The 25394-nt window shown below is 43.2% G+C and overlaps 2 protein-coding genes across 2 annotated transcripts; both read left to right on the top strand.

Moving 5' to 3' along the window:
* Nucleotides 1-7365: 7365 nt before the first annotated feature.
* LOC120393832 (putative olfactory receptor 52P1) lies at nucleotides 7366-8274 on the top strand. Its single transcript, XM_039518327.1, has one exon. It carries the CDS (start codon nucleotides 7366-7368, stop codon nucleotides 8272-8274), a length of 909 nt encoding a protein of 302 aa, XP_039374261.1.
* Nucleotides 8275-18189: 9915 nt separating this feature from the next.
* Nucleotides 18190-19146, top strand: LOC120393906 (putative olfactory receptor 52P1). The gene has a single exon (XM_039518350.1). It carries the CDS (start codon nucleotides 18190-18192, stop codon nucleotides 19144-19146), a length of 957 nt encoding a protein of 318 aa, XP_039374284.1.
* Nucleotides 19147-25394: the final 6248 nt, after the last annotated feature.

Raw genomic sequence — 25394 nt, forward strand, 5'->3', positions numbered from 1 at the left:
ATTGGTCGGCTGGTTCCTGGAGCTGGCCCTGACCATCACTAAATCCTGGAACAGCATTATTTAGTGAATTGGTTACTATCCATTCAGTGAGTTATCTGCAAGACAGCATGCATAAGAAACACCTGGACCTACATCAGGAACTGATGTATCAGAGAGCAATGCAACCCATGGAACAGAGAAGCCGTTCCTTTTTCCTGCCCAGTAAAGTTTACCAGAGGGTGACAACCAGCAGTAAGGGTAACCTATAACATGAATGGACAGTACTGTGTAGTAACTAATTGCAAGACATATATATATATATATATATATATATATATATATATATATAAAGGCCTCATTTGTAATGTCGTTACTCCACATTTCTGTTTTACTTCTCATACACACAGCACTGTGGAACACACGGCAGTAACACCAATCCCAGTATTTCAAAACATTCAACCTACTGCCAATAATAACACAGGTGGTAACTGTAATTGCCCTGTTAGGAAAGTGTTGCTATCTGCAGAACCACAAGCATCAAACTTCACCACCCAGACTGGAAAAGGATTGTTATGCCTGGATATAAAGTGCTGTCATTATAGATTCATAGACTCATAGATTCATAGACTCTAGGACTGGAAGGGACCTCGAGAGGTCATCGAGTCCCATCCCTTGCCCTCATGGCAGGACCAAAAACTGTCTAAACCATCCCGGATAGACATTTATCTAACCTACTCTTAAATATCTCCAGAGATGGAGATTCCACAACCTCCCTAGGCAATTTATTCCAGTGTTTAACCACCCTGACAGTTAGGAACTTTTTTCCTAATGTCCAACCTAAATCTCTCTTGCTGCAGTTTAAGCCCATTGCTTCTTGTTCTATCATTAAAGGCTAAGGTGAACAAGTTTCCTCCCTCCTCCTGATGACACCCTTTGAGATACCTGAAAACTGCTATCATGTCCCCTCTCAGTCTTCTCTTTTCCAAACTAAACAAACCCAATTCTTTCAGCCTTCCTTCATAGGTCATGTTCTCTAGACCTTTAATCATTCTTGTTGCTCTTCTCTGGACCCTGTCCAATTTCTCCACATCTTTCTTGAAATGCGGTGCCCAGAACAGGACACGATACTCCAGTTGAGGCCTAATCAGCGCAGAGTAGAGCGGAAGAATGACTTCTCGTGTCTTGCTCACAACACACCTGTTAATGCATCCCAGAATCACGTTTGCTTTTTTTGCAACAGCATCACACTGTTGACTCCTATTTAGCTTGTGGTCCACTATAACCCCTAGATCCCTTTCTGCCATACTCCTTCCTAGACAGTCTCTTCCCATTCTGCATGTTTGAAACTGATTGTTCCTTCCTAAGTGGAGCACTTTGCATTCGTCTTTATTAAACTTCATCCGGTTTACCTCAGACCATTTCTCCAATTTGTCCAGATCATTTTGAATTATGATCCATATACAAATGCTTTCTATGCATACATACCCACATGTAACATACAAATATATTACACCGTATCTATACTATCCATACATATTATTTATCTAAAAAGTGCCCCCAAGGCTCAATCATGAAACTACATTCCTCAGTCATGGTCCCAGGCCTAACATTCCCAGGTCCATGATAAGTAACTAAAAACAATTGGAAAATAAAATCTGTCCATTCATTGTATGCGGGAATGTGCAGACTATGGGACAGATGGGGCATAAATGTGTGGATGGGAAAGTAAGGTGGCCACATAACACTGTTTAGCCCATTGGGCCATCTTCAGTCCAGGCATTAAGCTTTTCCGAGAAGATGGGTAACCATCCTCCCCATAAAAAGACAAATGGTGGGGGAATGTCGTAGGAGGGAACCTGAGACATAAACCCTTGTATCAGAGGCCTGAGGCCTGGGCTAAAGTGGTAGACAAATCTTTGCTGATATAAGGCAAAGACAAGCTGTGACCAAGAGGCAGGACCTGCTCAGAGAATCCGGCCCTTTCTAAAAGACTGGCTAATGCCAGGTGCTTCACAGGGACTGAACAGAACAGGGAATCATCAAGGATCCATCCCCTATCGCTGATTCCAGGCTTGTGGCAAACAGGCTAGGGACACCATCCCTGCCCATCCTGGCTAATAGCCATTGAGGGACTCTTTGGACCTATCCTGTGGAACTCTTTGCCAGAGGATGCTGTGGAGGCCAAGACTATAATTGATGCCTACTGCCTTTGTGCCTTAACAACCTGAGTCCCACTGAATATGGATGGACATTTAGCACCTAACTCACACCTGTGCCTCTGAACATCTCCCACCACCCTCCCTGTGCTAATTACACCTGTGCAGTTACTGTATCAGTGCGCAAGCTTCAGAGCACATGGTGATCGCTGAAGGGACTCAGGGAGCTTCTCCTGCCCATGGCACGATACTGCACTATGGCGGGTTTATGACTAAGCAGGGGCAATCTGTGCTGCCCTTGGTCAGACAGAGGCTATCAGATGAGAGGGGCTGTTACTCTGTGTTTGAAACAATGATTTTCCAGAGCCTTTCCATTGCTTGTCGTATTCTCAGGGATTCAGGGCAGGGGTCCTCAGTCAGGAGGATGAGGAGCAGATGCTCAGATTCTATGACCATGAGCAGCAGCATGAAAATCTTGATAGATAAATGAGTATGTTTAACTTTGGCTCTTCCTTTTCTCTCTGGTGTTATCATAATGCTGGAAAACTGTATCAAGTCTGCAACACTCTGTGTGCCCTGACTCTCTGAGCCTTTGTTGTCAGCAAATAATTTCTTCGCTCCCAGGGAAGTCTCTCAAGCTGATGTTCTCCAGGGTCTATTTTCTGCTCTTCCTGCTGCTCACGGAGCTGAAGGAATTGTCTGGGAGTCCTGGCCAATCTGAGAGTCCACAGGGACTGATAAGAGAATCATAAAGTCCGCAGGGAATATACAGGAGAATGATTAAGGTTGCTGCCCAGCACATCGAATGTCAGACATGTGAGATTCATACACTGATTCTCAGGGATCTGCCTTCCTGTCGCTGTAAGGTGAGCAGGATTTTGGTGAGTTGCCTGTTTCTGCCTTAAAGTTAGTGCTAAGGGCTCAGGAAGGGTTCAAGGGTTCAAGCCAAAAACCATCTGGGCAGGAATTCACCAGCACAGCTATTTGAACAGTTTAGTATTGTCAAAAACACCAAGGGATTGCCCTTTTAAAATTGGAACTCAAATATTTTTGAAAATAGTTTAGACAAATATTCATTTTTTATGATCAGTTCTTTCGCTCTTACTGTATCCTGCTGTCTGTCTGAGTAGCTTCCTTTTGGGGGCTGTGTGGTTTTCCCTCTGGTTTATTCAAGTTTTCCAGTTCAGCAATTTGACTGCCTTGTTAAGAAGTGCAGCCAAAGCCTCTGCAGTGGGTACCTTGTTGTGATCCCTACCAAAGGATTCACAACAAGAATGGGATGCACAGGGTTTCACTCACATTCTGCCTCCAGTGGATCACTGACACTGTGTTCCCTCAGAGCAAAATCCCTGTCTTGTTTTGTCCTTCATTCTTACCAGAGAGAAGTTGAAAAGACTGGGATTGTTACCTTACTAAGGTGATGAATAAGGGGGAAACATGAGGAAAGTCCATAAAATACTGACTGATAGAGAGTAAATGGAGACTGTCTTCTTCCTGTCTCATAAGATGAGATCAAGATAACATTCAATTAATCTGAAATGTGGCAAATTCAAAACAGATATAAAAAAGAATTCTTTCTTCACTCAATGCCTAATGAGACTGAGGTCAGAACGGTAGCTGTGTTAGTCTGATTCAGCAAAAACAATGAGGAGTCCTTGTGGCACCTTTGAGACTAACAGATTTATTTGGGCATACGTTTTCATGGGCTAGAACCCACTTCGTCAGATGCATGGAGTGGAAAATACAGTAGCAGGTATAAATACACAGCCCATGAAAAGATCGGAGTTGCCTTAGCAAGTGGGAGGTCAGTGCTAACACGACAATTCAATTAATAGTACAATATAAAGACAGGAAAGGCTGAGGAGGGATAGCTCAGTGCTTTGAGCACTAGCCCACTACATACAGAGGTGTGAGCTCAATCCTTGAGGTGGCTGCTTAGGGTTCTGGGACAAAATCAGTGATTGGTCTTGCTAGTGAAGACAAGGGGCTGATGTCAATGACCTTTCCAGTTCTGTGAGATAGGCATTTATTATTTAAAAATCACTTTTGTAGTGGTAATGAGAGTGACCCATTTCAAACAGTTGACAAGAAGGTGTAAGTAACAGTAGGGTGAAATTAGTATGGGGGAAAATAGGTTTAGGTTTTGTAATGACTCAACCACTCCCAGTCTTCATTCAGGCATAATTTGATGGTGTCCAGTTTGCAAATTAATTCCAGTTCTGCAGTTTCACATTGGAGTCTGTTTTTGAAGTTTTTTTTGTTGAAGAATTGCCACTTTTAGGTCTGTTATTTAGTGACCAGGGAGATTGAAGTGTTCTCCTACTGGTTTTTGAATGTTATAATCCCTGATGTTAGATTTGTGTCCATTTATTCTTTTGCACAGAGACTGTTCGGTTTGGCCAATGTACATGGCAGAGGGTCATTGCTGGCACATGATGGCATATATGACATTGGTAGATGTGCAGGTGAACGAGCCCCTGATGATGTGGCTGATGTGGTTAGGTCCTGTGATGGTGTCCCTTCAATAGAAATGTGGACAGAGTTGGCACCGGAGTTTGTTGCAGGATTTGGTTCCTGGGTTGGTGTTTTTGTTGTGTGGTGTGTAATTGCTGGTGAGTATTTGCTTCAGGTTGGGGGGGCTGTCTGTAAGCGAGGACTGGCCTGTCTCCCAAGGTCTGTGAGAGTGATGGATCGTCCTTTAGGATAGGTTGTAGATCCTCAATGATGCACAGGAGAGGTTTTAGTTGGGGGCTGTAGGTGATGGCTAGTGGCATTCTGTTACTTTCTTGGTTGGGGCTGTCTTGTAGTAGGTGACTTCTGAGTACCCTTGTGGCTCTGTCAATCTGTTTCTTCACTTCACCAGGTGGGTACTGTAGTTTCAAGAACGCTTGACAGAGATCCTGTAGGTTTTTGTCTCTGTCTGAGGAATTGGAGCAAATGCAGTTGTATCTTACAGCTTGGCTGTAGACAATGGATGGTGTGATGTGGTCTGGATGAAAGCTGGAGGCATGTAGGTAAGTATAGCGGTCCGTAGGTTTCCAGTATAGGGTGGTGTTTATGTGACCATCGCTTATTAGCACTGTGGTGTCTAGGAAGTGGACCTCTTGTGTGGACTAGTCCAGGCTGAGGTTGATGATGTGAAGGAAATTGTTGAAATCCTGGTGGAATTCCTCAAGGGCCTCCTTCTCATGGGTCCAGATCATAAAGATGTCATCAGTGTATCACAAAGAGAGTAGGGGCATTAGGGGACAAGAGGTGAAGAAGCCTTGTTCTAAGTCAGCCATAAAAATGTTGGCATACTGTGGGGCCATGCGGGTACCCATAGCAGTGCCACTGACTTGAAGGTATAAATTGTCCCCAAATCTGAAATAGCTGTGGGTGAGGACAAAGTCACAAAGTTCAGCCACCAAGTTTGCCATGATAAGTCAACTGTTTGAAATGGGCCACTCTCATTACCACTACAAAAGTGATTGTTCCGCCCTTGGTATCCTACAGTTAATTGAATTGTCTCGTTAGACTGAGCTCCCACTTGGTAAGGCAACTCCGATCTTTTCATGTGCTGTGTATTTATACTTGCTACTGTATTTTCCACTCTATGCATCTGATGAAGTGGGTTCTAGCCCACAAAAGCTTATGCCCAAATACATTTGTTAGTCTCTAAGGTGCCACAAGGACTTCTTGTTTTTAATGAGACTGAGGAACTAATTGCCACAAGTGGTAGTTGTGGCCATGAGCTAAGCAAGGATCAGGAAGAGTTTTGGCATTTACACGGACAGTAAAACTGTTTAGTTACAGCTAAATAAATATTTTGGAAAGCCTATATGCTCATGTGTTTCAGGGCACAAGCCAATATCAAATTGCAAGTTATTAGGGTGAGAACCTCATACTGTTCAGGTTAACCCCACCCCATCCACCCACTGCTGGTTTCTTTCATCTTCTTCTGCAGCACCTGGGGCTGTCACTGTCAGAGAGAGGACATTGGACTAGATGGACCATAGGTCTGATCCACGATGCAATTCCTATTTTGGAGAGGAGCCAAGTTTCCCCCATAGAACAGACGTTATCATGGTGGGCTATGACTTTGTGCTCAGCAGAATGGGCATGATGGGCACAAGGGTCTTAGTATTTAGGATTACAGGTCTGCACCTCTGTTACTTCCCTTGTGTCTTTTGGTGAGACACTTTCTGGAATGCACTCAGCTTTGTCTGAGACATAAGTTGCAGGTGTTAACTGACAAGTATAAGCATAGATACGTGTGAGCAATTCAGATACAAGTGGTCCTGTCAGATACTAACCAATCTCATGTCTGAATATCGATGAAATTTGCAGATGACACAAAAATTGTGGGATGCTAAATAATGATGAGGACAGGTCACTGATTCAGAGCAAACTGGATTGGTTGGTAAACTGGATCAAAGCAAACAATGTGTGTTCTAATATAGCTATGTAGATATCTACATCAAGGAACAAAGAATGAATATGATGCTTACATGATGGGGGACTATAGTGAGATATGTAATTACTCTGAACTAGATTTGGGGGCCTGAAGGGATAATTCACTAAAACATGAGGTCACAGTGCAACCATTGCCAAAATAGCCAATGTGATCTTGGGATCCCTCTGCTTCTGCAATATCTTGGTTGAGAAGGGTGTCCAGTACTACATAGAGGAGTCCAGAGGAGCATGAAATGGAGTCCCGAGGAGCGTAACATATTGACTTGACTGATCTCATGGCAATGATTCCCCATCCCCCTCCTCCTGGATACCAACATTTTGCTTAGTTTCTGTCCATGCCTGCACTGTGAGTGGGGTTTTACAGAGCTGTGTACCATGATGCCCAGGTCCCTATTCTGAGTTCATACACTTAAATTAGAAACTTGTTAGGTGTTTGAGGAGTTCCAATACTCCCTACAATGGGAACACATGTTGCAGTTTATTGACCTCGAAATCCATCTGCCATCACGCTGCCCATTCACCTGGCATGGTTAGCTCCCTCTGAGGACTTCTCTGGACTAGACAATTATCTATATAATCTGGTGTCATCTGTAAACATTACAACATCACTGCTTATCCTTCTTTCTCATATTTACTGTACTGTTATCTAGTGTGTAACCCCGCATCTCTGTTTCCCTTCACAGGCACCTTGAGCATTTCTTAGCCTGACTGAAGCATCCACCACTTCATGGCAGCTTTCAACCTCACCCCTTCTGGCCCTTCAACATTTATCCTAATGGGCATCCCTGGCCTGGAAGCAGTCCAGGGCTGGATTTCCATCCCTTTCTCTATGTTCTACATTATCGGCCTGTTGGGAAATTCCACACTTTTGTTTGTTGTATGGAAAGAGGAGACCCTGCACCAGCCGATGTACCTGCTGATCTGCATGCTGGCGCTCACAGACATTGGTATATCTACCTCCGTCATTCCGAAGGCACTATGTATATTTTGGTTTGATTTGAAAGCCATTACTGTGGCTGGCTGCCTTACCCAGACATTCTTCCTTCACGGAGTTCCTGTTATGCAGTCAGCTGTCCTCGTGACAATGGCCTTTGATCGCTACGTTGCCATATGTAACCCTCTGAGATACTCCACCATCCTCAACAACGCACGAATAGCTAAGCTAGGGCTTCTAGGTTTGATAAGAGCTGTTCTCTTCATGCTGCCCCTACCCCTGCTCATGAGCAGGCAGCCATTCTGTGCCAACCACATTATCCCCCACATTTACTGTGAGCACATGGCTGTGGCGAAGATATCGTGTGGGGACACCACAGTCAACAGAGCATATGGCTTGGCGATGACGTTTGTAGTGTTAGGGTTAGACCTGATGCTCGTTGCCCTGTCCTACAGTCTGATCATCAGGGCCGTCCTCAGAATCGCCTCCAAGACAGCCTACCACAAAGCCCTCAACACCTGCACAGCCCACATCTGTGTCATGCTGATGTCTTGTACTTTCGTCTTCTTTTCCACTCTGACACACCGGTTTGGTCAGGGCATTGCTCCGCACATTCACATAATCTTGGCTAACCTCTACTTCGTCATTCCCCCCATGCTCAACCCTATCATTTATGGGGTCAAAACCAAAGAGCTTCGTGAAAAAGTGGGCAAATACTCCTGCAGAATATGCTTGCCAGGAGGCCAGTGACTTTAAGCCTGTGTGACAAGGGAGGAAGGATATCTCCTTCTTAATCCAGGGCGCCCTGTCCCAGTTTGACTGAGCTCAGCACTGTGGAAGTTTGAGTCTGAGAAGCTTCTCACACTTAACATTGTATCACCCCATCACCAAGCACTGCTCTCTCCTTTCCTCTCTGATCATCACTTGATCTCTTTCAGTATCACCCATGAGCCCCAGTCCCCGCACACCCTGTCACTCAGCCTTTCCATGACCTCGAGATCACTACAAGGTACTGAAGCCTCCTGATGGAAGTTGGCTTTCTATTAAACTCTGTGAACTCACTTCTTGATCAGTTAATGCTATGTGTTCATGTAGCCAAAGACAAAGAAAGCATCTCCTTCTTTATTGTATGTGCAGTGATCCAGTGAACAAAGTGCACATGATTTTCTACATCCAGTTTTTCAGGAATCCATTAGAAAGTGCAAATAGAGGAAAGCTGCGGCAGGAATTGAAGATATTCTCCAAGAGCTTATTGGTGATAGTTATTAAAACATGTATTTTTGATAATGGGACTGCTGTGTTAAACTATGACATCACCTTTGAGTCAAATAACTTACTGCCTTGTGCAGTCGCTTTTCATTTTGAACTTAAAAACATACACAATCACTGCACGTTGTCAAAGAAGGCCTTAAGAGCCAGAGGCTAAGCAACCAGAGGAGTTTGAGAGGAGGAGAAGGAGATCACCCTGCTTAGCAAGCAAGGTGTGACTGCTAACTTTGGGGTGAGTAAGTTTGTTTGGCTGTTTGAAATAACCTGAAAGAGAAAGAAAAACACAGTTATTTTCAGTTAATTCAGTTACTGGGACAGCTGGGATTGTGGGTCTGGGAAATCTGAGTCTTTATACTCTGGATCATCCTTGATCATCTTTTAAGCAGCCTGAATCAGCCTTGTGATCACCCTCCCCTGGTGTGATTAGTGAGTGGGCAGGGCTAACTTAGGAGAGAAAGCTTTAAAAGCCAGAGGCTATGTGACCAAGGGGTACTAGTGAACTGGGGACTGCAAACAGGGTTAGGCCTCAGCTGGAATATTGTGTCCAGTTTTAGTCACCCATGTGTAGGAAGGATGTAGAAAAACTGGAAAGGATCCAGAGGCAAGAGACAAGTATGACCAAAGGAATGGGACAAGCCATATGAGCTGAGGCTGAAGAAACTGTGGCCCGCAAACAGGGGAGTTTGAGAGGGAGTTTGTAAGAGACAGACATAATAGAATCGCTATGGTTAGGAAGGGTCGCATCACCAGTGCCAACGTGGCTCCTCTCTCCTCCACCTGTGACTGTATCCAGACAGACAATTTAACCGTGGATTCATAGATTCTAGGACTGGAATGGAGCTTGAGAGGTCATCGAGCACATCGAGTCCAGTCGCCTGCCCTCATGGCAGGACCAAATACTGTCTAGACCATCCCTGATAGACATTTATCTAACCTACTCTTAAATATCTCCAGAGATGGAGATTCCATAACCTCCCTAGGCAATTTATTCCAGTGTTTAACCACCCTGACAGTTAGGAACCTTTTCCTAATGTCCAACCTAAACCTCTCTTGCTGCAGTTTAAGCCCATTGCTTCTTGTTCTATCCTTAAAAGCTAAGGTGAACAAGTTTTCTCCCTCCTTCTTATGACACCCTTTTAGATACCTGAAAACTGCTCTCATGTCCCCTCTCAGTCTTCTCTTTTCCAAACTAAAACCCAATTCTTTCAGCCTTCCTTCATAGGTCATGTTCTCAAGACCTTTAATCATTCTTGTTCCTCTTCTCTGGACCCTCTCCAATTTCTCCACATCTTTCTTGAATTGCGGTGCCCAGAACTGGACACAATACTCCAGTTGAGGCCTAACCAGCGCAGAGTAGAGCGGAAGAATGACTTCTCATGTCTTGCTCACAACACACCTCAATATGTCAGGAGAGATGTGTAACTTGTTTGTACCTGTGTAAAACAATGTACCTCTGAGCGGAAGTCTTTGTCTGGCCTAAAGGACAGTGGAGAACCCTGCCACTGACTGAGCTGGTCCATTGTCAGGGGGCACATATTCGTAGCATGTCCTACAGACTCTGCAGGAAATTACTACTGTACTTCATTTGACAATAAACCTGGCCGACGTGCCTTCGTACCTTATCAGAGTCTATGGTCATTGGGGATTTTCTCGGCACCTGCTATGCTGGCTATCTGCACAGAGCTGGGGCAGCACACAGAGGGTACACACGCATACAGCAGTATGGTTATCAACATTTGTCAGAACAGAGCATCAGTGACATCAGATGACAACTAGTACAGATTTGATTTTAAAAAAAGCTACAAGCCCCAGCAGGAGTTGGTCCACATTAGCAACAAAGCTATGGGATGACAATCAAATTCACATAAAATCCCCAATACTTGTACTTGTATCCTGAGCACCTCAGCAGCACGTTGTCATCTTGCCATGAGTGCTCCCTTCATCCAGAGGTGGTTAGTTGCCTCTTCCACATGTGGAGAAGTCTCCAGGTGAATCTGTTCATGTCCAGGCAGAACAGGAAATGCCACTGTGACGTTTCTCTCCATATGCTTTATGGAAATATGCTTATGGATGTGAATATGATGTAACTGGAATATGCTTTATGCAAAAGGTCTCGTATTATGTCATTAGAAAGCTTGTAATCTACTGATACATCCTATTTGTTTGCATGTATTATTTATTTGTAGTCACACCAGGTGAGGGCCATCAATGGGACATTAGGAACTTGATGGCTCCCATAGACTCGGACAATTGATGGTAAATGGTTCATTTACGTGCAAGCCTTCCTGTGTATGTGTGGGCCAACCCTGGAAGAATGGATACTAGGTATCAGAGACATGTGACCATATCACATGATACTGGAATCCATCTTGGTCCTTGCACTTTCCATTAATGAGAAGAGATGGGGTTCAAGCACAGACAAAAGATTCCTACCTTGTGCCAAAGATATAACAGGGGGTGGGGCAAGAAAAAGGGGGCTGCCAGTCATGAAAAAAACAACAACCCTGTTTACCGCCTGAGATGTCTGCTAGACCTAACAAGGACGGTATCCGGGGAAAGGATTGGGCCCAGACTAGGAAAGAGTCTAGTCTGTGAAAGAAGCTTATTAGAATATTTCCTGTAATCAGTTTCTTAATGTATTAGGTTTAAACTTGCAAGTTTGTTTTATTTTGCTTGGTGACTTACTTTGTTCTGTCTGTTATTACTTGAAACCACTTAAATCCTACTTTTTATACTTAATAAAATCACTTTTGTTTTTAATAAACCCAGAGTAAGTGATTAATACCTGGGAGAGCAAACAGCTGTGCATATCTAGTGTTATAGAGGGCAGACAATTTATGAATTTACCCTGTATAAGTTTTATACAGAGTAAAACAGATTTATTTGGGGTTTGGATCCCATTGGGAGCTGGGTGTCTGGGTGCTGGAGGCAGGTAACTTGCTGAGCTGTTTTCAGTGAAGTCTGCAGCTTTGGGGGCATGGCCCAGCCCTGGGTCTGTATTGGGCAGGCTAGCGTGTTTAGCTGAACAGGGCAGGGTTCTGGAAATCCCAAGCTGGCAGGGAAAACATCTCAGAGGTAATTTCAGCCCATCAGATGACCGTCCCAAGTGGGTCTCCATTACAACCCATCACAGCCATGTCTTCTGTTCAATTGGGGGCATGGGCAGAGGATCCTGGTTGGATGCTTGTTTGCTCCCATGGTTGGGGCCTCTGCCGTATGCCTTACCTCCGCTTCCATAGTTACCCAGGGTCCTCACAAAGATCAAACAGGATAGGGCGAGGATCAGCCTCATCGCGCTGGTGTGGCCACACCAACACTCCTTCAGCACTCTGCTGGACCTCTCAGCGGTGACCACATGCCAGCTACCTCACAGATCAGACCTCTTGTCCCAGAACCACAGTAGTCTTTTGCACCCCACCCTGGCAGTGTTACATCTGATGGCCCAGAGGCTGCATGGCTAAATGCCCAGGAGCAGCAATGCTTGGATGCGGTTCAGCGTGTCCTGTTGGGAAGTAGGAAGCCCTGCACCCGAGTGATTTACCTGGCAAAGTGGAAACGGTTCACCTGCTGGATCACAGACAAAGGTGTCTGTCCCAAACGGGCTTCCCTGCAGCTGATTCTGGACTACCTCGTGCATCTCAAAGTTCAGGGCTTGTCCCTTTCATTGATCAAGGTCCATCTAGTGATCATCTCAATGATCCACCGGCTGTTCAAGGGCAGGTTTTTGTTGGCTCAGGATATCAGTCAGATTTCTTAAGGGCCTAGAGTGTCTGTACCCACAAATCAGGGATCCTGTCCCACTTTGTGATGAGTCTGGTTCTGTTGCAGCTCCCCCTTTGAGCCTCTGGCTTCTTGCTCTCTCCTCCTCCTTTCTTAGAAGATAGCATCTGGTCCTGGTGATTTATTACTGTTTAATTTATCATTTTTTTCCAAAACCTCCTCTAATGATACCTCAATATGGGACAGTTCGCCTCAGAACTGTCACCTAAAAAGAATGGCTCAGGTGTGGGAATCTCCCTCAGCCCCTCATCCATGAAGACCGATGCACAGAAGTAATTTCACTTCTCCGCAATGGCCTTATCATCCCTGAGTGCTCCTTTAGCAACTCAATCGTCCAGTGGACCCACAGGTTGTTTAGCTGGCTTCCTGCTTCTGATGTACTTAATTTTTGTGCTATTACTTTTTGAGTCTTTGGCTAGCAGTTCTTCAAATTCTATTTTGGCCTTCCTAATTACATGTTTACACTTCATTTGCCATTTCCTCACTAGTTTCTTGGTTAACACAGGCTTGTTGTATATCCTTTCCACATCGGGGAGAGGGCGAGCTCTATGAATGAGCTTACATTGTACAGATCCCTGAGCAGGAAGGTATCATTTTGGATTTATATTCCAGTGGGGAGTGGGGAGCCTGGGGAGCTGGGATATTAGCTGATATTTGCTGTTTGTACTTGGCTGCTAACAGGGCCTGGAGAGGCTGAATCACCAGCAAAGGTAGGCTGACCAGATAGCAAGTGTCAAAAATTGGGACAGGAGGTGGGGGGTAATAGGTGCCTATGTGAAAAAAAGACCCCAAAATTGGGACTGTGCCTATAAAATCGGGACTTCTGGTCACCCTAAGTGTGAAAAAGGGCCAGCCCAGCAGTGTGGTTAGAGGGGCACAACACTTCCTACGGTTCCCAGATTGTACCTGGGGGTGACAACCCGTCACACTCATACTCTCTGGAGCCCAAATTAGCACGGGGGAGGGACTGTAGCCTGAACAAAAGATAAAGATATAGCAATTGTTTGATTCCTTTACCCCTGTGTTCTCAGCGGGGCACACGTACTTAAAATACCACCATACTGAAGTGGTCACAGAGCAACATATCAGCCAAATTCTGTGGCTGTTCCCTGGTGAAAAGTGGAATACCGTGTGAGATGAACTCCGGGTCATTTTGGCTCCGGGAAATGTAAAGGAATCACACAGTAAGAGGAGAACTCCCATAGTACTAGTTCCGATGCAGGATAGCACAACCCGTTTCTGCATCGAGTTCTGAAAAATCAACACATTATTGAAATTTGCTGCTTTCCCGATTCAGAGAGTGGATGAATTATTAGAACAGTTTGAGCTGCCAGATATATATCCATTTTAGACCTCACAAAGAAATAGTGGCAAATACCTTTGATGCCACAATCCTGGGTGAAGAAAGCCTTTTCCAAGTACTTAGAGTGGCTATGACTTTTCAGAGGCTAATGGATGATGTGCAGTGGTGCGCTGCTACAAGCAATTAAAAATGATTGTTGTTGTCTTGTATCTTCTGGCAGCATTCCCACACATAGTGCAGAAAGCAGTAACCATACAGAAAAGAAAACCATCCTCAGTTGCTAGGCTGAACAGTCTGCAAGACTCAGTTTGCCCTGACAATCTGAGCCCCTTGTGTCAGCAAATCATTTCTTCACTCCCAGAGGAGGCTCTCAAACTGAAGCTCTCCAGGGTCTATTTTCTGCTTGTCCCAATGCTCGTGGAGCTGAGGGAATTGTCTGGGAGTCCTGCCAAACTAAGAGTCTGTAGGGGCTGTTCAGGGGAATCATAAAGGTTGCTGTCCTGTATGGGGAGTGTCAGACATTTGAGATTCATACATTGATTCTCAGGGCTCTGCCTTTCTGTCACAATAAGAAGATTTCCTCTCTCTGCTGAGCAGGATTTCGGTGAGTTGCCTGTTTCTGCATTAAAGTTAGTGCTAAGGGCTCAGGAAGGGTGCCAGGGTTCAAGTCAAGAACCATTTTGGTAGGAATTCACGAGTTTAGCAACAGGGGGAGTATAGCTCAGTGGTTTGAGCATTGGCCTGCTTAAAACTAGGGTTGTGAGTTCAGTCCTTGAGGAGGCCATTTAAGGATCTGGGGCAAAACCAGTACTTGGTCCTGCTAATGAAGGCAGGGGGCTGGACTCAATGACCTTTCAAGGTCCCTTCTAGTTCTATAAGATAAGTCTATCTCCATATATTATTGATATTGTCTGAAACACCAAAGGATTTATGTGATAAAATTGAATCTACAAATGTACTAGAAATTGTTTAGACAAATATTTGTTTTTAAGATCAGTTCCTTCTCTCTGAGTGTGTCCTTCTACCTGTCTCAGTAGCTTCCTTTTGGAGTTTATGTGGATTTTCCTCGGGTTCACTCAAGTTTTCCAATTCAGAAAATTCACTGCTCTGTTAGTAAGTGAAGCCAAACTCTCTGCAGTGGGTATCCGTGTTACCAGAGGGGTGACAACAAGAATGGGCTCCACAAAGGCCAGATTCTGCTCTCACGTTCTGCCTTCACTGGGTCACTCCAGATTGAGACTGAGAGCAAAATCAGGGCCCGGCTGTTTTGGAATCCCCATCTTTCATTCCCTGTCTCGGAATGTCACAAAACCTGAGGGTTTACTTCAGACACTTTCAGCATCCTAACAGAGTAGCACTCTTTGTAGCAGGACCTGAAGCTGTGATTTTCACAGCTCAGAGCTCAACACAGTCAGGAGTTCAACCTAAATCTACATGAGGGGATGTTAGTAAATGACCTGATTTACACCCGACATGACTCTCCAAGGACTTCAACTGGAGTCGTCCTGTGGCCTGTAAGGATGGGTGAGCTTGTTTGCACTAAAGAAGACTGGACAGGAGAGTTGATGAAATATCAGAATTGAATATGGTCACACACAAAAAAAAAGTGGTTAATTACTCTCACCTTTTAAAAAAAATGCATGCCTTATTTCCAGTCAGAATGTCTTTAATTTCAACTTCCAGCCATTGGATCTTGTTACACCTCTTAATGCTAGGCTGAAAAGCCTGTTATGAAATATTGGTACTCCATATAGGTCCTTACAGACTGTTTTCAAGTCACACATAACAATCTTTGTTAATCTAAAAAGATTGAGATTTTTTGAGTCTATCACTATAAGACAGGTTTTCTAATCTTTTTATAATTCTTGTGACCAGCACCAAAGACAGAATAAAATATCTTCTCTACCTCTCCTTGAGATTCCCCGGCTACCATGCAAGGATCACATTGGCTCTTTTGGCCACATGGTCACACTGGCAGGTCAGGTTGAGCTAATTCTCCTTTCATGCCCCCAAATCTTGTTCAGAGTCATTGCACTTTCCACAATAGTACCCCAGTATGTATGCATCAGCTATGTTCTTTGTTCCTAGATGTAGATGTCTGAATAGCTATATTAGAATATATATCGTGTGCTTCGACTGAATTTATCAACCAATCCAGATTGCTCTGAATCAGTGACCTGTCCTCTTCATTATTTACAATTCCCCATTTTTTGTGTCATCTGAAAACTTCACTGATATTCAGGCATGTGAAGAGTTAGGAGCTGAGTTGCAGACACATGTCTGCTTACACTTGTCAGTTAACACCTGTAAATTACATCTGAGACAAAGCTGGTTGCCAGCAAGAAAATGTTTCACCAGAAGAATGAAGGGAAGTAGCCCTAAATACCAAGACCCTTGCGCCCCTAGTGCCCATTTTTTAGCACTAAGTTATAGCCCTGTTATAGTCTTGGCAGAACGTTCCATGGGGAAAACTTGGCTCCTTTACATCGTAATTTCATCGTGGATCAGACCTATTTTTTATCTAGTCCAGTGTCCTCTCTTGACAGTGACATCGCCAGGAGCTGGAGAAGAAGGTTTAAGAAAATAGCATTGTATTTTCCGAAGAATTCCCGATCCCACTCCTCCTGGATCCCAAAGTTTTGCTTAGTTTGTTTCTGTGTTTGTGCTGTGAAAAGGGTCTCACAGAGCTATGTACCATGACACCCAGATTTTTGTTTTGAGCCTGTAGGACTAACCTGCTTACTTGCATATCTATCTATATCTATATATATATATCTATATCTAGCTATATATTTTTTTCTTATAGTTTAAGTATTTGGTTTATTGTAATAGGTTTATAGATTTATATTAAAGTAAGTTTGGCTGTAATGCAAAAGACCTACAGGCCAAAACCTGTATGTTAAGCTAATGCAAAGTTAGCATATCTAGATTAAGACTTTTACCCAGGAAAGTAAAGTTGACCTATAGCTTGTTACCTAAATAGATAAGTATTCACGCAACTGTCTAGGGCCTTTTATCTAGATCAATAGATAATTGAAGAATGGGATGGGGGGGTCAGTTTGTACCCACAGACTTAAGAGGTACACCACAAGGAAACGTATGTGCATATGTACATGTCATCAATACGCACATACATATTAGCCTATGGAGTAAGCGTACCCTAACATATTTTGGATGAGGAATGAAATTTGGGTATAGGAGGAAGGATTTCTGGCACTTCTGCCCTATAAAAGAGGTGACCCACCTCACTAGAGTACTCCGTTCTCACTTACTCACTCCACTTTACTCTATCTTACTTAGTTTTACTCACTCTTTCTATTTTATTTTATTCTATGATGACTGCTACTATTTGTAGGCTATACTTGTTCTTCCTAAACTTCCTAAGTTTCAAGGGAACTAGGCTAAGCTTGGTTTCCCTAGGCTTTTATTCTCAGTTTGTTTATTAGGTTTTGACTTTAAGTTTAAGTTAGTCAAGTAAACCCTAAGTTCACTTTAAGAGCTGTTAGCATTAGTTTCTCCTAAGCACTGCATCCCTCGCTCAAGAATTGAAAAACCTGAACCGCAAGGCTGGTCCAGTGTCTCTTACAGCCAGGTTATCAAGGAAGGGTGTGAGCATATTAACTAAAGCTTTGTAGCATATAATACTATATTATATATGTATCTTTTGAATAGCAGTAATGCAATTGTAACTTTGTAACTCTGGGTATTTTACCATTTACTTACTATTATTGATTTTAATAAGAAGTCTTTAAGGATATATATGTCCCAGTGTGAGCTTCCTGTCATACCTCTGAGGGTCCTTTGTAAATTCTGTGGAGCCTGATTCGGGAAAAGAACTTTTATCTTCTGATCAAACAGATTGGTAAGCCTAAAAGCCATACTATTAATATTAACAATTACTTATTATTAATATTAATTATTTAAATTAAATTAATAATAATTAAATTGATTAATTAAATTAATATTATTAGTACACCCTAAATCAGTCTACAGGCTGTTCAATCAGAACTTGGCAAGGTGTTTGAGGAGTTCAAGTTTTCCCTTCAAAGGGCATACAAGCTGCAGTTTCTGACACTTCATTGGGCTTTGTTAGCTCCCTCTGAGGACTTCTCTGCACTTGGCTGTGACCTAAGTAATCTGGTGCCATTTGCAGATGTTGCCACATCATTGTTCACCCCCTTTCTAGATTTGTAATAACTATAAAATATTTACTGTGCTATTTGTTCTAAAGTCTGTAATTCCCCTTGTTGTGCTTCTCTTCCTTCACAGGCACTTTAAGCTTTTCCGAACCCGATCGATGCATTGAACATCTCATGGCAGCTTTCAACGTGACCCCCTCTGACCCTTCAACATTCATCCTTACAGGAATCCCTGGCCTGGAACCTGCCCATGTCTGGATTTCCATCCCTTTCTCTATGTTCTACATTATCAGCCTGCTGGGAAATGTCACGCTTCTGTTTGTTGTAGGCAAAGAGCAGACCCTGCACAAGCCGATGTTCCTGCTGCTCTGCATGCTGGCGCTCACAGACATCAGCACGTCTACCTCTGTCATACCGAAGGCACTGTGTATATTTTGGTTCAATTTGAAAGGCATTACTGTGGGCGGCTGCCTCACCCAGATGTTCTTCCTTCATGCAGTTTCTGTTATGCACTCAGCCGTCCTTGTGACAATGGCCTTTGATCGCTACATTGCCATATGTAGCCCTCTGAGATATGCCACCATCCTCACCAACACACGAATAGCTAAGCTAGGGCTAGTGGGTTTGATAAGAGCTGTTCTCTTCATTCTGCCCCTGCCCCTGCTCCTGAGCAAGCAGCCATTCTGTGCCAACCGCATTATCCCCCACACGTACTGTGAGCACATAGCTGTGGTGAAGATGTCATGTGGGAACATCACAGTAAACAGGACGTATGGCTTGGTGATGGCCTTTGTAGTCATCGGGTTAGACCTGACACTCATTGCCCTGTCCTATGGCCTGATCATCAGGGCTGTCCTCAGAATCGACTCCAAGAAAGCCCACCAGAAAGCTCTCAACACTTGCACAACCCACATCTGTGTGATGCTGACATTTTATACTCCCTTCCTCTTCTCCTCTCTGACACATCGGTTCAGTCAGGGCTTTGCTCCCCACATTCACATTATCTTGGCCAACCTCTTCTTCCTCATCCCACCCATGCTCAACCCTATCATTTATGGGGTCAAAACCAAAGAGCTTCGTGACAAAGTGGGCAAATACACCTTCAGAATATGCTTGCCAGGACACCACTGACTTTAAACCTGCGTGAATCTGTTGTCTGTGAAGTCAGCTTGTATGCTATCTCCCGGAGGTTTTTCTTTTACCTTTCTTTTCTTTAATTAAAAGTCTTATTTTTAAGAACCTGATTAATTTTTTCCTTGTGTTAAGATCCAAGGGGATTGGATCTGGACTCACCAGAAATTGGTGGGGGAAAGGAGGGGTGGTGGTTAAATTCACCTTGTGTTACGATGCAAGGATTTGGATCGATGTTCACCAGGAAATTGGTGAAGAAGTCTCTCAAGACTACCCAGGGAAGGGAGTTAGTACTTGGGAGTGGTGGCAGCAAAACCAGATCTAAGCTGGTAATTCAGCTTAGGGGTTCACATGCAGGTCCTCATATCTGTACTCTAAAGTCCAGAGCAGGAGTAATTATTTCCTTCCTTAATACTCACTACTCTGATAAGAGGCTGATTCCTTGATCTTTTCCACTCTGGCCAAAACTGAAACTGACTAAGACAAAGGGAACTTCCCTCCTTCCTTTTGAAACATCCTGTCCCCCCATTGGCTCCTCTGGTCAGGTGTCAGCTAGGCTAGGTGAACTTCTTAACCCTTTACAGGTAAAAGAGGCATTAACCCTTAACTGTCTGTTTATGACAAGGTCAAATAGCCTGGATGTTCTAAACCTATTGCTTATGTCTGTGTATGCTTAAATCTAATAAACTGCAGAGTTAGACGATTGCATGATTGTTTGCATTTGATTCCTGATCAGACAGAATTGCTAGGTTCCCACTGATTTATTCTGGAGACCGCCTGGAGTGAAATAGTTAAATTACCCCTGCTGGGGATTCTAGAATCTATGACATCGCCTTGGGGTCCAATAACTTACCACTTTGCGCAGTTGATTTTGGAAACGCTTTCATCTGGAACTTTCAAAATACACACTAACCATTCCCGTTGTCAAAAATGTCAAAAGTAGGTGTTGAGATTTCATTTTGGAGTGTGTGAAACAGATTAAACTGAGATTGCCACTAAAAGTCCAGGTGATTGAATCGTGTGCAGTACTAAGACCTTCTCGACCTAGAATGGTTGATATTTAATTTTTGCCATTGTTTTGTGGAGACCTTGGAGAGTTGAAGCAGCAGTGGAGAGTTTTGCCAATGGTTCAGAGGCCTCATACTCAGGACAACAAAGTTTAGCAGTTTTGGGATGAATTCCTTGTACACACGGATGCTGCTGAGGACAAAGACTTTAGCAAACTTGGCTTGTTTGCTCTTTCATAGGTGTCACTACCTTTTAGCAATGCTGCAGTTGGATGTTGTTTGGATGAACTTGATAAAAACTAAACAGCTCAACAAGATGCAAGTGGAAGTTTTAGAGAACATTCTTTATGTTGGGACGTACATGCAGCCACACAAAATCTATTGTGAACAGTTTGCAGCAATGAAAGAAATTATTGCACTGGTCACTACTGATATGTATGACCAGCAGCAGAAGCATTCTACCTGTGACGAAGACAGCAAGGATGAAATGTTGCGTTTTAGAGACTAACAGTAACAAATTAATTCAACACAAAATATGAACATTCACTACTGTCATTGAATGCAAATAGAAATAAATAATATAATAATGTTCTTGTTGTTTTTACACTACATACATTTTGGACTACATTGGGTCTTTTTTGACACTGATATTTGCTGTTTTTTGTTTGAAACCCCTGCCAACCTTGAATCAGAATATGAGTACCAGTACTGTGGGTTTAATTTTGAATTTCTTTGTTGTCTCATAGATTTGTTGCTAATGTGGACAAACTCCTGCTGGGACTTGTACCTTTTTAAAAAAAATCAAATCTGTAGTAGGTATGTACTGAAAGCTTTCATTTGTTATTTGATGTATAAATGAATGTGTGAATAAAAAAAACCCCTTTGTTTCAAGAAATAGCTGGGACTACTTTTAAGTTAAGTTTTAAGTGATTATGGGCTATTAATGCAGTAGAAATCTGGAAAACTTGAGCAGCACCAGAAGCTGAGCTAGAGGCACAGCAGCAGGAGTAAGAAACACAAGGGCCAGAGAAGCAGCCCAGAAGATGGATGTGGGCTGGAGCCTGAGCAGCAGTGCTGAGACACAGCTAGGGGGCTGCAGCTGGAGCAGACCAGAACGGGCAGCTGGGTCAGCACAGACCACTGTGCCAGTGGGGAGCCAGGGCTGAGCTACAGTGGGGAGTTTGGGGCCACAGCCATTCAAAAGGCCTTTGCCCCTTACTGAACACATTGACCGTACTTTCTCTGTATTGTAGCCCATAAGTTTGCATCTGTACATATCGTATTGCTCGTATAGTTTTATTGTTAATTTTGGACACACCAAATAAATTCACATTTAGAGACATTTTTAAGGCTTGGCCCTGTGTCAACTGGAGCTCCACACTTCTTATTCCTTGGTGGGAGAATGCACCAACATTTTGTTATACATGTGTCTGTATAGCCCCAAAATCTTACCCAAGGCTGACATAGCCCCATGTAACGTCTCATTATCAAATGAGTTTAAAAATCCAGCTACAGCACCAATGCCACCTACAATATATTCCTCTTTACCTGTTTTATTTCATATAGTCCCATCTCCCCATTGTTGCCACACTTGTAGTAGAGGTAAGGCATATGGTGTGCACTCTGAATATTGTGTACTTATGTTTATTTGCATTTCTTCCAACCAGACTGATTGGTCCACAATGGTTGGGGGCTTTAATTACTTCTCTCTTCCTATATGGGTGTTCATCTGCCATTATTCTTGGTTCAATCTTCTTTTCTGGTATTTGATTGATAAACATAAACAACGGACCATATCCCTGAAAATCTACTCCCCGTTTAATTTTCCTAGAGCAACTCAATCTTATCATTATAGAAGAATCCACTATTTTACTATATTCCCATATTTTGAAAGCCATTGACTCATTCCATCCCACATCAATATTAGCCAATTCTTGTTCTTGAATTACATCTAAGGTGATTACATCAAATCCAAAACTCCAAAAGGTACCGTTCAGAGTACTCATATTCAGATTGCTCTCATCATAACTAAATCTAAACATTAGTTCTCTCCCCCACCCTTAGTATATACAAGTATCTCCATTGCTCTTCCAAATTTTTTGGTTTTAGATATTCCTATGTCACATTTTTGCCGTCTTCCCATCATATCTCAAATTTTATCTCAAAAGGTTTCTATTTACATCTGGTTTTGTTTGGTCCTGTTTTTCCCATCCTGTCCCATGAGTAGTCAAATGTATTATCCTCTTTGAACCATACCTCCATCCTAGAGGTACTCCCATATGTATATCCACGTACCCCTAAATGTCCCTAAATATTCAAAAAAATATAAAAGCCAAAAACTATATTTTCACCCTTCAGGATTGATTTTTCCATTTCCTCTGAATTACTAGGATCCTTAATACTGAAGCCATGGCCATTATTCCATAGGAATAATGTCTGATGCTTCCAGATGTATTATTCTAAATACTTACACTAACATATTTTATCTTTGCTTGAGCTCCAGTATTTATTTTGCTTCCTAAAATATAATGAACACAACACAATCTTTCTGCTAACCAAAGAATGCAAAGCCAAGCAAGCATAAGCAGTAAGCCAATCACAAAAATTGTAGCACCATATGCACCCTTCAAATCCAAGGTCTGGACCAGATAATCTCTGGTGCAATTGGGCATTCCTTCCACACTGTAAAATAAGCTAAAAGAAAAAGAAATTAACATTATTTAATCTTCAGGCCATAACTTTAATTGTGTTGTGTGAACCTACTTTCCCGTTCCCCCTAGTTAATCTGCACTAAAGTAGGTGAAAATGTATTCATCATGGAAAATGGTCTGACCCATGTAAACTCCAGGATATGATTTTTCAATATTAATTTCAAATACCATGGCGGTGAGTCCTATGTTAAGAAGCATATCAATTTAAAAAAAAATCATGAACTAAACACCAAGACATGTTTGACTTCGTGAATACGGACTATGCCACTTTACTGCACCACATTCTGACACACTGGTTCAGTCTTTTCCCAGATGTAAACAGGCTTGTAAATACATGGCAGGCTGTTAAGAGTTAATTTATCTGGGCAGTGACAAATATCCAAAATCTCTATGGATGCTATTTTTCAACATGGAAAATGGAGAACAAGGTGAGGGACCTAAAAAAGTTGAGGTTCATCTGTTTTTCCTCCAGAATGTCCTGAAAGTCTTCAGTGATACTGTGCTCTGCTTGGAAAACGAGAGTGTGACAGCATGTGAAGTGTCTGCCATAATGAATATTCTGAGAAACTTCAGCAATGGAAGAATGACAGATTCTTCATATCCAAAGCTGAAAACCGAGATGCTGTCGGTCACTGCTGAATGTCTCCGGAAAGACTTCATGAAATTTTGTGGTGTATCAGTACAATATCTGGCAAAATGGTTCGATTTTTTTGACAACTGGCTACTTGTTCAATCCTCAGTACATGAACATCAAAGTTAAGAGGGAATTCAAATACAATGATCAGGGCCACCATTTAGGTAGGGCGGGGGCGGCTCTATCCCCCCCACCCTGCAACCCCTGAACTTGAGGTCTACTTAAAGTGCAAGCCCTAGCCCCAGACGGAGCTCTTAAATGCAGCAGAGCTTCTGCTGCTCCTGGCTTTACCTTTGGAGCAGGGAGTTAATTTATAAACAAAGGAAGGTTCAATATATTCATAAATGATCTGGAAAAAGGGGTAAAAAACAAAATTACTCAAAATAATTAAGTCCACAGCTGGCTGCAAAGAGTCACTGAGGGATCTCAGAAAATTGGGTGAGGGGGCAAGAGAAAGTCAGATGGAATTCAGTGTTGATAAATGCAAAGTAATGCACATGGCGAAATATAATCCCAACTATTCATACAAAACGATGGAGTTTAAGTTAGCTGTTACCACTCAAGAAAGAGATCTTGGAATCATTCTGGATAGTTCTCTGAAAACATCCGCTCATTGTGCAGCGGCAGTCAAAAAAGCAAACAGAATGTTGGTAATCATTAGGAAAGGGATGGATAATAAGCCAGAAAATATCATATTGCCGCTATGTAAATCCATGATACGCCCACATCTTGAATACTGCGTGCAGATCTGGTGGCCCCATCTAAAAAAAATTTCACAAAATAAAAAGGCTTTTGGTTGGTATCTAAAAGAAATACAAGAGCTTAAAATACAAAAATCTTTAAAAGTTAATATTTACTAACACAGCTCAGGTGGGCAGAGAAAAGGAACCAGGAGCCTGGGGGACCAGACACTCAGCCGGTGTGGGAGAAGGAAAAGGACAAAATGCTGCAGGATGGTGTGGCCAAGGCAGAGGAACAGCTGGAGTTCAGAGAGAGACAGAGGGAGGAGAGGCAGCTGCAGAGGACGAGGGAGGTAGCCCAGCTGGAGGAGAGAATGGGGGCATAGTTCCTGGAACGTGGCTGGAAGTTGAGGAAGGAGGACAGAGCACAGCAGAAGGACTTCTTGGCAGTAGGTTAGACTAGATGACCCTTGCAGTCCCTTCTAACCCTGTAATTCTGACTCTTTTGAGCAGCTGGCCACCAAGGCACAGGCCCATAAGATGATTAGTCCAACCACAATACCATTTTCAGCTCTCTGCGATCCCTGCTCCCCATGGCAGCTGCTGATTGTGAGGCCACTGACGGAGTCTGCTCCCTGAGTGCATGGTTTTGGTGCTGCTGCAATTGTTGCAGCAGCATCGAGTTTGCAGGTCTGGTGAAGACATGCTCAATCAATGTGAGACTGCTCTCCCATCAATTTTTGTACTCCACCACCCTGAGAAGCATAAGGTAAGTCAATGGGAGAGTGTCTCCCATTGACACAGAGTGATGCAGACACCGCAGTAAGTGTATTTAGCTACCTTGACTTCAGTTTTATTCATATAACTCAAGTTATGGATTTACCATGGTAGTGTAGGTGTGGCCTGAGTCAGGAGGGTGGTTGTTTTTGAGTTTCTGCTGTGAGCAGAGCTTTGCATTGTGTTTATTGTGGCATGTGCTTTGTGGATTTTCAACCCAACACATTAAAATGTGGTACAACAGTAATCTAAGCGCAAGGGTGCAAGCGGCTGCCGTTAGGGAAAGAAAAGCTGATGCAGAGAACAGAGCATTTCACGCTAAGTGGGAAGAAAGTTACATGTTCACTGAAAGTACTGGACAATGGAGCTTTGTGTGCCGACGACAGCTGTGTCGAAGGAGAACAATGTCAGCGAACAATACATGTATCGCTCTAGTGAA

Source organism: Mauremys reevesii, linkage group 1 (genome assembly GCF_016161935.1).
Source record: "Mauremys reevesii isolate NIE-2019 linkage group 1, ASM1616193v1, whole genome shotgun sequence".
Taxonomy (NCBI): domain Eukaryota; kingdom Metazoa; phylum Chordata; order Testudines; family Geoemydidae; genus Mauremys; species Mauremys reevesii.

What these genes read in the sequence shown, in the direction of transcription:
- LOC120393832 (XM_039518327.1), top strand. Translation starts at nt 7,366, where the DNA reads ATGGGCATCCCTGGCCTGGAAGCAGTCCAGGGCTGGATTTCCATCCCT.
- LOC120393906 (XM_039518350.1), top strand. Translation starts at nt 18,190, where the DNA reads ATGGCAGCTTTCAACGTGACCCCCTCTGACCCTTCAACATTCATCCTT.